Source organism: Oncorhynchus mykiss, chromosome 12 (genome assembly GCF_057628025.1).
Source record: "Oncorhynchus mykiss isolate SJ-2025 chromosome 12, ASM5762802v1, whole genome shotgun sequence".
Lineage (NCBI taxonomy): Eukaryota > Metazoa > Chordata > Actinopteri > Salmoniformes > Salmonidae > Oncorhynchus > Oncorhynchus mykiss.
The window spans coordinates 76,024,432-76,036,878 of NC_143033.1; the positions used below are offsets into that span (position 1 = coordinate 76,024,432).

Consider the following 12,447-nt stretch of genomic DNA (forward strand, 5'->3'; position numbering starts at 1 on the left):
GCATAACAGATGGTCAGCCTGCCACGCAGTCTCCTCGTGGATTGCAATGTAATCGGCCATAATCGGTGTCCAAAAAGGCAGATTACCAATTGTTATGAAAACTTGATATCGTCCCTAATTATTCGGCCATGCCGATTAATCGGTCGACAACCCTACACAAGACAGTCCAAAACTGCATCCCACCAAAACTTCATGGGGATAGCCCCCTTTTTTACATTTTTGCCTAAAATGACATACCCAAATCTAACTGGCTGTAGCTGAGGCCCTGAAGCAAGAATATGTATATTATTGGTACCATTCGAAAGGAAACTTTAAGTTTGTGGAAATGTGAATTGAATGTAGGAGAATACAACACAATAGATCTGGTAGAAGAAAATACAAAGAAAAAAACAACAATTATTTTCTACCACCATCTTGAAATGCAAGAGAATGGTCCCAGTTCCAGCCATCACTCTGGTTGTAATTCCGATGGTGTTCACAAAATGGCAGCAGTGTATGTGCAAAGTTTCATACTGATAACTTGAAGTATGAGTGAACTACATGACATTTAGTGTGAAGTCACCCAGGTACATTTGGGCAAATCGTGAAGGAGACATTTGCATTCATAATACATTTTCTACAAGAATATCATCGAATCAGTATACTTGGACTTTGATTTAGCTTTTCCAGTATTATTAGCCATATTATAAGTTCAACATTTGCAAAACAACCAGTTTTCATAACTTCATAACTATGAATATTCTTGTAATTTTTACCAAAAAGGAAAAGGCATGTTGTAGCAAAAGGTTGGCAGCTACATTTTGCGACATATACAGGGTACTGTATATGGGTACATACTACCGTAAAGGCCAGCTCATTGGCTATCTAGCTAGCTTTGTTTGACCCCAATTGGTGCTTATTTGACAAAGATACAGTCGATCAAATGAAGACCGGACGCGTCGTCCGCGTGCCATGACGGCATCACTCTCTGACCAAATTTGGTGTCCTATAGGATATACTACACCCCTAATGATATAGTGAAGACTACATTCTAGAATGTCTGAGGAATACATACGAATGTGATTTGACTGGTTGAAACAACATTTAGGGTTAGATTTTCACAGATTCCTTTCTTTGTAAACGAGTGGAAATACAAAATCGATTGTGCATGCTATATGGACCTTTTTAAGATATGTAAAATGATTTTATCTAACAAAATGACACTTCATGTTATCTCTGGGACCCTTTGGATGATAAATCAGAGCAAGATTTCAGAACGTAAGTACACATTTCACCTTCAGAGGTGAATTTCTCAAACTTATCGCGGTGAAAAAAGTGTTTTGTTGTTAGGAGCTCTCCTCAAACAATAGCGTGGCATTTTTAGCAGTAGTAGCTGCTGCAAATTGGAGAGTGCAGTTATATTAACAAGAATTTAAGCTTTCAGCCAATATAAGACACTTATATATACCGACATTTGTTGTTTCTCTAAAATCTGCTATCGTGACACAAGGCGCTGTATGATTTACAACTGTCCTGTTGACGGAACGCCTATCCATATTAAAGGGCATTATCATTTTCACAATTTCACAATTTCAACCTCATAGTATGGAAATGTATATAAAACATAAGAAAATCATACTTTTGACTGCACTGGCCTTTAAGAGTGTTAGTCTCTTCATCTATGGGTGGTGCCGTGGAATGTCTAGCGCCTTTTTGGTTTGGCTTTGGACATTCACTCGTCTCGAACAAAACAAAAACACACACCCCTCTCACAGCTTTAGAGTTGGGTAGCCCAACAGACAGGTGAGAGGGAAAGTGATCATATTACACCTGGGGTAGCCTATAAGAGAAAATGCCTCAGTCCTAAAAATGTACTTCAATAACATCCACTAGAATGCAGACCTACCCATTGATCAGCCAATGGCTGACTGAGTGAACTAACCAAACACAGCTTCTTTGTTTTGATCGGATTCCGCCGTGAGCAACCATCAGTGGAAAATCAGCAAATGGGTATTTTTGTGCAGATCCATATGTGTGGAGGGAAAGAGCCAGCTAAGTGAGTCCCAACTATTAAATAGCATGAAGAAACACATGCAACATTAGTAGCAAGGCAAATTAAACTATCTGTTATTAAACACAAGGAGTAAAATTCCTTCCTCTGGCATCGCACTGTTGGTTAACTAATTATTATGCCACATTAATTTTGAAACCCTGAAGCGTTTGTTGAGTTTACCCAAGGTGCAGTGAGTACGTGTTTAGCCCTGTAAAAAGTGGGTTTATTACAAAACAGATCTAACAGCGAGTGATTCAGCGTGAGGCTGAGCCGACGCAGAGCCAGAGGCTACTGGGATTGCTTCATTTATATTCCACTGATTGCATCAGAAAATTGTGAGACTGTTAATTGGAGACAATGTGGCCAGAAACAGATATGGAGAGACATGTGACTACAACAATGGCATCAAAGATAATATTTAGCTAAAAGCCGGTGTTAGTGATGACAGCAACAACCCTACCATGCTGTTCTACAGAATTATATACCTTTAATCATTAGGAAAATACTTGCCCTCACAACTTTCCCCTCAAAAAAACTTCAGTCGTGTTAGATATGCCTAATTGACCTTCCGTTGGTACGTCAACGTTTCGAATCCAGAAGCAATTGTTATTGCAAATGTTCCCTTTCATCCATCTGAGGACATGTTGACAAAGCCTTCATTTATGACCGATTCCCCAGCCCAGCGAGCATGGCCCCAGCGTGACGTTGATTAGTTGGCTTGTACGAAATAAGCTTGAGAGGCCCATTTCACCGCAAACCTGTATTCATTTAGTTCTGCAGATTTATACTGGCCTGCTATCTCGGCAAGAAAATCCGGCATGACATGAGAGTGAAATTTGCCCTTTTGAAAAGAGGGTTAATCTTTCATTCTTTCCCACTGCAACCTCAATCTCACTGTGGCCAGCATGCCTCCAATGATCTGGGGGCCACAGCCAGTAAATTAAATTAAATAAACCCATTAGTTACAGCACTGTTACCTTCTCACCTCTGCCCAGATGCGCTTTCATGGTAAGTTGTCCCATCATAAAAAAAAAAACAAGGGACTCGGCATAGGATTGTGATGCCAAAGTCACCTTGACTCCAAAGACAATATGTCCTCATTGTTCATCACAAAGATCAATTAAAATAGCCTGTTTTGCAATGCAGCACGAGCCCAATATGTTCCGCAGGTGTCTGAAGGTAAATGTATGCTTACTTAAAAATCAATTCATACTTCACATTCTCCCTCCTCGAGTCGTGCAGATGTGAAACAAACTGGAGGTCGATGGGAGTGGAAGGCGACCGTGAGCAGAGTCATCCCAGGCATACTGAAAATGAATGGGATGAATAACCAAGTGTAGCTCACATATCTCAAGATAAACCTCAGACAAAAAGAGAGTCTAATCCTGCTATAGCCCTGGGTATGGGTTAGCATGTTTTCACTCCTATCTTTTCTTCCTGCTCTGAAACATATTTTTGGAATATGGCAGGGGTTAGTGGTAGTGGTAGTGGCCTAGTGGTTAGAGAGTTAGACTAGTAACCGAAAGGTTGCAAGTTCAAATTCCCGAGGTGACAAGGTTCTGCCCCTGAACAGGCAGTTAACCCACTGTTCCTAGGCCGTCATTGAAAATAAGAATTTGTTCTTAACTGACTTGCCTAGTAAAATAAAATATTTAAAAAATATATATACTGTAACTACAGTTTGGCATCTACCTTTTTTTGGATCAACACAAAGCTTCATAGCTAAATTCAGACATTCAACAGAAAAACAAAACCATGGGGAAACGTGATTGTACCTGTGATGTCTGACTGTGTACCCCTTTGTACTTACCCCCATACATGAAGGATTACGGCATATGTCACTTTTCTTTTAAACACACACTCATCTTTGACATGATTGCACCGAAACACATTTCCTCGTGTGTCACCCTGCACACGTGTGTGTGTGTGTGGCTGAGCATGTTAAAGGCATAAAGAAAAACTATCAGCCACATTAACTAAGAGTTGACTTCACATGGTTGGGAGGAGCTAATGGCCCCATTAAAACAGGAAGAGCACGTTAACTTGCAACTAAATCTCTAATGCCAATAATCCAAATTATCCAGGAAAAACAATCACCTTCTTATACACCAATTAGTAATTAGCATAATCCCTAAAAGAATCCTTTTGCATTTCATCAGTTTAGTCTAAGTCTCAAAGGAGCTTGGCACAATGCCACAGCCTCTATATAAAAATCACTTCCACCAGCCTATACAGAGAATAGAGGACAGTATTCTCATGGTGGAGGTCTGATTGATAAAGTGTTCTTGATGCAGATGGTTGAAACTCGAAAACCTAAATACTTATAAAAGGGTTTCAATAAACACAACTCCCAATGAAGATTTCCTACTTGAAAAGCCCAATCAACACAGAAAGGGAAAGGGGGATACGTAGTCAGTTGTACAACTGAATGCATTCAACTGAAATGTTTCTTCCGCATTTAACCCAGCCCCTCTGAATCAGAATACCATCTCAATGTAAGGACTGTGTTATGCCTAGTTTACATGTCTAATACTCAGCTCTTTCATTGTTTCACACTGTGCTAAAATATTCGAGCAGAATACCCCATGGTGATTTCAGGCAAAGAAAGAGCATGAATAAATAAACAACTTAAAGCGATGAGAAACTTCAAAGGCAACGGGACAATCGCAGCAAACAAGCTCCTGGAAGCCAATGAATTTCTTTGTTTGTGACAGTGACTCAGGGGTATAAACAGAGGAATTAGCTCACACCTCCGGAGTCTCAGCACATCACATTGCCATAATTGAATTAAGCCTGTCAATATTGTTGTGAGCTGTGGATGGCGTCAGTGGCGCGAGGTGCATGTGAGCTGACAGGATACATGTGTATTTCTATAGCTAGAACTGCCTTTTCATTCTGCTCTGTTTTTTGGCAAGTCCTTGAAAAAAAAAGGCGATTGCTTTCCATGTCATCCCAGACTATATCTCAAGCTAATTCCTACATCTTGATACGGCCAAGCTGCTGTATTTCCTATGAATAAGCTCTGTGTGTAACATGTCATGGGCATGCATGCGGAATAATGCTACTGGTGGAGCGTGGAGGGAGAAGTTATGATTTCCACTCTCCCCACATCCCTCTGCTTAACACACTCCTGGAGTACATGTCAGGTCACAGCCACATATTTGAAACATGCTCCCAACAGCCCTTGCGTGACGTCTTGGCTCCATGGCCAGCCCTGTCAGAGAGAATCCTGCTCTGACTGAACCAATGCATCAGCTTGCTTTTGGGTTTGTGTCATGAGACTGCCTCACTCACAACCGATAAGGGGCATGTATGCACAGCACCAAGTGCTCCAGGAGAGGCTAAAGGAAAATTGGAATCTTGACAAGTATGATTGACATACTTATTTGTCCCAAAAGGAAGTATTATTCAGAGAGATTTAAAGACGGCTGTAAAGCAGCATTCTTGCCGAATGGAATCATTGTTCCTTCTGACTAGAAGCACATCACGGCAATTCTGCGGCAAGTAAATAATCCCTGGGAGATAGGAATCCTTTCAAGCTTAAAATGACTTGTGCTTATACTTTATTTTTGGTCCAAAATAAATCACTTAACAGGCGAGACTGGGGCTGTCATTTTCAGGCAATCCATCTATGACATGGAACTGAAATAGGGGGCTAAGAATTCCCTGTTTTCCCATTGGCGGTGGAATGGAGAAGAATGCAAGGCAGAATTCCATCCAGTTCTATTTTGACAGACACAAACCTAAAGGGAGGCTGAGCCTTGATGGCGACCATGCCCCATTGCCAATTCATTGTGTTGGCAAATTGAATCAGCAAATTAAATTCTAAGCTCAAGTAAAGTCAACTTTACTGGAATTGGAGAATGATCACTTTAGGTGTTTGGGTGTAGCTTTGTCCATGACACGGAATAGGAAATGAATGTCAAAGAGAGAGGGTAAGGTGTTGCATGTGAATAGCAAGAAGGAGCTGGGGTAGAATGAAATTGTCTGCACTAACCCACTGCCAGAGTGATTTGTTCTCTCTCTAAGCCACAAAGGATGCAGCAGTGTTACTTCTTTCATAATTCTAGTGTCACAATAAAAATAGACTAAGATAACCCCCCAAGGCTGACCCTAGAGTAACACAAAACAAATTGAATCCACATTCTCCCAACACAAAACACTGATTCCATTGCAGAAAAAAACATTTTCCCAGGCAGTGCAATGCTGTGTGGATGGTGTTCATGACTAGACTTATCTTGATAATACCTGCTGATATGGTTGAACTGGAAAGATAAAGTGCTGTGAATTGTTCCCACAGTATCCCTGTAGAGACACATACACATAAGATAGCTATACACAAACCTAAATATCTAGTAGACATTTCACTAGCTAACTTGTAACAGGTATCTTGCATGTGATAATACACTAGAGTAAACGGCTACACAAACCTGCCATTCATAGTTGTAGGAACTTGCTACAGAGTGAGTTACATTAGGCTATTTAAGTGTGATCCAGTATCCATATTTATCCAGACTGACAGTAATTGGTGGTGCAGCAATCTGAAGGTTCTGATTATTCTCCTTCATAAACTCATGTTTAACAGCCAGACAGAGATGACACAAAGGCTTTCTGGCGGGAAGGTGTCGTCTGTGTCATAGCGCTGTGCCATGTCTGCATCCAGTCAAAGGCGCTGGAACGGGAAATAAATATGTTTCTGTTGTGGATGCTGGTGGAATCTCTGGGCTCTGTGGTGCTTGGGAGTTTAATCAAGTGGAAAAGGGGAGGGGGGATGTTGAGACCAACCTGACTGCAGTGGTCCACTCTCTTGACAGGCACTGGGGCATGCTGCTAATTAAAAAGTTTAATTCCACGACTGCCGCGTTGGCATCCCAGTACCCAGAGGTGCGTCCTTGCGAGCCTTGGCGCCATCTTATCAGACACAGACAGATTCCGGCTTGCCGGGGAGGAGCGGAGGACGTGGAGGAGCTGCAGCAGCAGCAACACAGGCCCAGCTGGAAGATGGAGGGGATGGCATCCAGCCTGCTGCTCAGGGATCTGGCCCACCTCCCTCCATCCCATCTCCCCGCCGACTGGAGTCACGGGCCCCTAGTCTGGTGGCAAGACTCAGGGAGCTGAGCCGTGGAGCTGCATGCTGAGGTGCGAGCGCAGGGGTAAACAAGGGATAAACACAGGATTTAGACTCTCTGATGCTACTCTCAGCAGTAGATCGCTGTCTCCAACACACACTTCCTGTCAGAGGGTCCTGTCTTACTACACTGAAGGGTGCGGATAAAGCTGGGGCTGGAATTCATGCTATTCTCCTCAGAGTCCCCCCGGGCCTGCAGCAGTGCAAAGACATGGTGCTCTGACATGGTCTCTACACTACTAGCATTTCGTATTTACTGAAAAAGAAGAAGCAGCAAACTGGAAATTATTTCGTTAAGCTTTTTCCACCATTCAGTGGGAAACAGAGCCTCGATGAAAAAGTAGATAAAAGAATGAGAGCACTTCAATGCAAGGCCTTGGCAGAGCGTAGAGCCTGCACTGTGTGGGCTTCTGAGCTGTGTAGGTCCCTATTGATCAGAATGCATTACAATTCACACAAAGAGAGAAAGTCCTTGGTGATGGCAAGGCTGATTCTTTGGCATCTTATTTAAAGGCCACCTCATATAAAAGCCAGCATGCAGCAACCAAGACCTCCGCCTGAGGTGAAATAGCTTGGGGAAGGAGAGCACGTTTAGAACAAGCACCACTGTAAATTAACATTATTGTTTGTCACACTGTGCAACACAGGGCCATTGCCTTGCAAAGGTACAAAACAGCTCAAAGGATTTACAGTCACATTGCCTCAGCTTTTATCGCTTACAAGGCTTACAAAGTGTCATTCTCTCAACACAATGATAAGGGGCTCGGAGACCTCAGAGCCGCTTCAGAGCTGTGCATCTCATTGACAACTCACACAATATGATCAGCATAGTAGTACAACCCAAATCATCTTCCTGGAAAATCAACTGTAACACAAGCAATAGAGTTGTTCCTAAATACCAGCTCAATGAATCGTCTGCTGTTTTGCAGCACCCATTTAAACCCGAGATAGGCTTCCAGGCAACGGCGTGATTCTTCTAATGATGGTATAGCTATTATGACCCGACACACAGAAAGAATGACCTTCTGGTTAAAGACTATAGCTTCTCCTCAAAAGCGGTAAGGAGTTTAACAAGGCATAAGGTCCTCCCCGACAAGCCTTTTAAACACTGTGTAACCCGGGTAAAACAGATGTCACCGAGGTGCTGCATCATATTTCATGAACAAGAAGATGAACTTACTCCTTGTGAATTATATGCCCAGCGGATGGGGTATAAAAATATGTTTTCACTTGATATTTTCTACCAGATGAATTCTGTATGCGTACCGGGATTCTGGAGCACCGTATAACTGTGGCAAGCACAGAATAGCTCTCTCAGTGCACACCTCTTCAGGCTGTGCATTTGTACTGGATTCTTTTAAATCTTTTACAACGGTACCACATTCATCCTCTGCCAGTGTCTAACTCTCCAAGCCATCACAAAGTATGAAACGAGCCACCGCTGCACAACCAAATTGATTCAGTGCGTTTGACAACATTTTTTGGACTCAACCTCCTAAGCCAATGTTATATTGGCGTAATCATGATTTAGGCACACTGCCTACACAGCAGGCCTGCACACAGACGTGACGTAGTATATTTTTTTTAAACGGCAAAAACACCACAAAAATGACATGCTTTGTCTGTAGCATCAGGATGTGGGCAGATCACATAGCTCTGAGTGTAACCTTTTTTCTCCCTTGTCACACTACCACACTGTTCAAATTTGGCAGACAGAACAGCCACATTGCTATATCTTCCCCATGGGTGTAAAAAACACCGCTACCCGATAGTTACATTTCTGCATACGTCATCCTGAGGTTAACATAACTCAGAGGACGAAACGCGGAAATAAATGTAAAGAGCGCTTAAGGGATTTGGTTGGCTCAGGGGCACTAAAACATACAAGCACACTTTGGTGTTATTTATGTAAGCCTGTCATCTTGTCGTCTAATGAGCCTGACTCCGAAAGCGTAATGAAACGTCTCACATTAACACGGGCTAAATGAACAGCCAACAGCCGAGGACAGAGGAGAGCATAGCTCCCATCCACACTGCAATGAGTTGAGGCAGATGGTCCCCTGTATACCAAAGCCCCGAGCCACTGTACTAGACTGGGTTCACAGGCACAGCAATTCATCCCTCTGGGCACAAGCACAGAGTCAGGGACTCTGTGTACTACTGGCTGGCTTCATTTTCATTCTCTGCTCATTGAGTCCATTTGAAATCCAGCATTCCCCTGGTTGGTCAGACCATCATCTTGCTAGATGCTGGCACCTTATTGAGCGAGTGCCACTGTCAAACGGAGGGACGGAAGAACCCTCAAACAGACTGTGGTTCAATGCCATGTTTATATTTTAATAAACAGAACAATAATCACGAAGGAGGAAGTGAGATGTGCAGTGTTGGAAAACAAAGAAAAACCATGACTGGGTGATGAACCTGACTGGGTGATGAACCTGACTGGGTGATGAACCTGACTGGGTGATGAACCTGACTGGGTGATGAACCTGACTGGGTGATGAACCTGACTGGGTGATGAACCTGACTGGGGGAATCTTTACCTTGAATGTATTGCATGTGAGAAGACATGGATGGCACAACACTCAGGATCAGCAGAGAAACATCTGGATTAGCTGATCAAAATGATGATCTCTCTACCCCCATGCAGTCATACAGCAAAAGCCTGGCAATATGGCTTTTAGATAGATAGACTTAAATAGGCCTTTAGCTACATGCATTTGGTTTCAGCTCTGTGTCAGATTAAATAGCTTTAAAATGACCACTTTTTCACAATTCCTACAATATACACTGACTCAGATATGGATCTTGGTGAGCGCAGAATGTTTTCATTTTGTTATCAAGCTACCAGACTTTTTCCTGCAATGGTGGACATTGCAAGGCATTTGCTAAATAAACGCAATATCGGGAACTAGCGATTATCAGATGGAAATAAACAAGGAAATACATGTTGTCTAAATGAGGCAAGATTGTCTATATTTGTGACACTATCAGAACATGTTGTACAGTATGAATACTAACTGGACATAATATTCCGAACACAGAGTACATTGCTAAGGTACCAGGCCTGTTGCAGAGGGGCAGTTCTGAACACTGTAGAAAGGTAATACCACAACTGTAGGTGGGATCTGAGTATTGTTCCAATGAATGCACTCGCATGAACACCTGTTCGACTGAATAGGTTGGCTATTGCTGCATGCTATGTTCATATACATGCACGCTACGATAAAACATTGCATATTATTGCAAAACTAGGTTCACTGTACTTCAGAAGCAAGATAAAGGTGTAGTGCATAAAGGCTACTTTGTTCCCTAGGTGCGGTTTCTAAGTGATATGAATATTTTAGTTTATCATCCAAATCAGTCTAGCTCTCATTTTGATGCAGTGGAATGGATAGAAAAATGAGGCTACCTGATCAACTGTTTTGTATCATTGGATGTAAAACAAGTGGGGGATATTTTACTAGACTAGAAACATGCTTAAGCAGAATTACTTGGCAGATATCCAATCTAATAGGTAGGCAATTTTTTATCAGAGTTGTTCTTTTTATTATGATTATAATAAATAATTGCATTGATAGTGGTATAGGTATTATTAGAGATAATCTAATGCATTTAAAATATGAACCAATCGAGGCTATCTACCAACACATGGTTTATGTTATGTGGGGTAATGAGACCTATGAACCAGATAGGGTTATTAAGTGAGAGTGGATGCGCGCACCTGTACCAATCCAGCCCTTTCTCGTAGTTCCTGTCGAAGAAATGTGGCTCATTCCCAACGGCTCTGATATCGGGATGGACCCTCAAAGCTTCGAGCAGAGCCCTGGTACCTCCTTTCTTCACCCCAATTATAATGGCTTGGGGTAATTTTTTCACCCCATAATCCGAGGTGCAGTTCACCCTGAGTTCGTTGTCCGTGGTGCTGAATTCCTGGTGCTCCCTCTCCAGAGCGGGAGATTGATACACCGCGGCAGTTTTAGTTGGAGCCGCCTGATTCCGAACCCAATCCAATGTTCTTTGTTCGGTCTCCACATTATCTTTGACGGTGGAAATTGCAACCGTTTTCTCGGCAGCAGTCACCTCTATCAGCTCCTCGTCCAAATAGCCCTGGGGTGAAGTGGAATAAAGTTTCTCCCTTAATGTTACGAACGTTGTCTCCTCCGCCACCAGCCTCCCTTGGTACACGTAGTTATCTTGCAAGGGGAACTGTAACGAGTTGTAACAGCTCATCAGGCTATAGCACAAGTAGGTGACAGAAAGGGAGAGGGTGAACATGAATAAAATTTTCCGGGGCACTTTAGAGGTAAAAACCGAAGTGCTGGACCAAAATGCCATCTCTGATAGCAGTGATCCTCTCAAAGAAGTGGCCAGACATGTTTCCACCCCAATACTTGCATGGACACTCAACAACAATAATCTGTCACTATGAGCACAGCTCCATTTGAAAATGTGAGTAGCTGAACCACTCCAGCATACCCCTAATTCGCATGGTTATAAGGATACAGGAAATAGATCGTTAAAATTCCGAAAGAATATCGTGTCCCTTTTTTGAGTAGCCTATCGATTTCTTATTCCAACGCTGACAGCCAATGTCACCATTTATTGGACTGAATTTGCAGATTAGCAAGCCTGCGGTCTGGCGTCCTTCCAAATGAGCAGCCTGGTTTGAAATGTGCAGAATGTGATGGACGAAGTCTTGGCATTTTACGGAAAAAGAAAAAAGGGAACGCCAAAGTGTTTGAAGTAGTGTGCAAAGCACGTCTTCATCCCGATACACTGGCGGCCAATTACAAATCCGATGGATCTTCCCAAAAAGGGTGAAAAAACTGCCACACATTGGTCCTCTCACTGCTAACTTTGTGCAGTAGAAAGTGAACAACCTTTGCATAAATATTAATTGACTGCGCTCTCTCAGTGGCCAGGAATGTTGCTTGCTGTCCTAATGCCTTCTGTTGATTGGTAGATACGATGTGCGCATCAACTCTGTGAGCTCACCCGCACGGAAGCACTATTATATTAGTAGGAGCACCACAAACTCAGTAAGTGAACACCCACTTTTCGCAATCGGTGCCAGAGTGTAGGAAACCCAATGAGACGTCAGATACGACAGGCAGATAGCACTGAGATGGCATTGGGAAGGCGGGATGACTATTCCTCCTCTCTTTTTTCTATGCCTTATGATCGGCAAAGATGTTGCTGGATGAATGTAAGGGTGAGTAGGGAAAAGTAGAAAGCGGTGTATTGCACTTAAGAAGAAATCTTGAAGATAATTTGCTCAACTAAT

The 12,447-nt window shown here is 42.7% G+C and overlaps 1 protein-coding gene across 1 annotated transcript in view; it reads right to left on the reverse strand.

Moving 5' to 3' along the window:
- The window catches only part of LOC110538264 (heparan sulfate glucosamine 3-O-sulfotransferase 4), a 91,858-nt gene extending 79,618 nt beyond the window's left edge, over positions 1-12,240 (reverse strand). The window contains exon 1 of the mRNA XM_021624979.3: positions 10,885-12,240. Coding sequence (XP_021480654.1) covers positions 10,885-11,498 — 614 coding nt within the window. The 5' untranslated portion in view covers positions 11,499-12,240. The remainder of the gene's footprint in view (positions 1-10,884) is intronic.
- Positions 12,241-12,447: the final 207 nt, after the last annotated feature.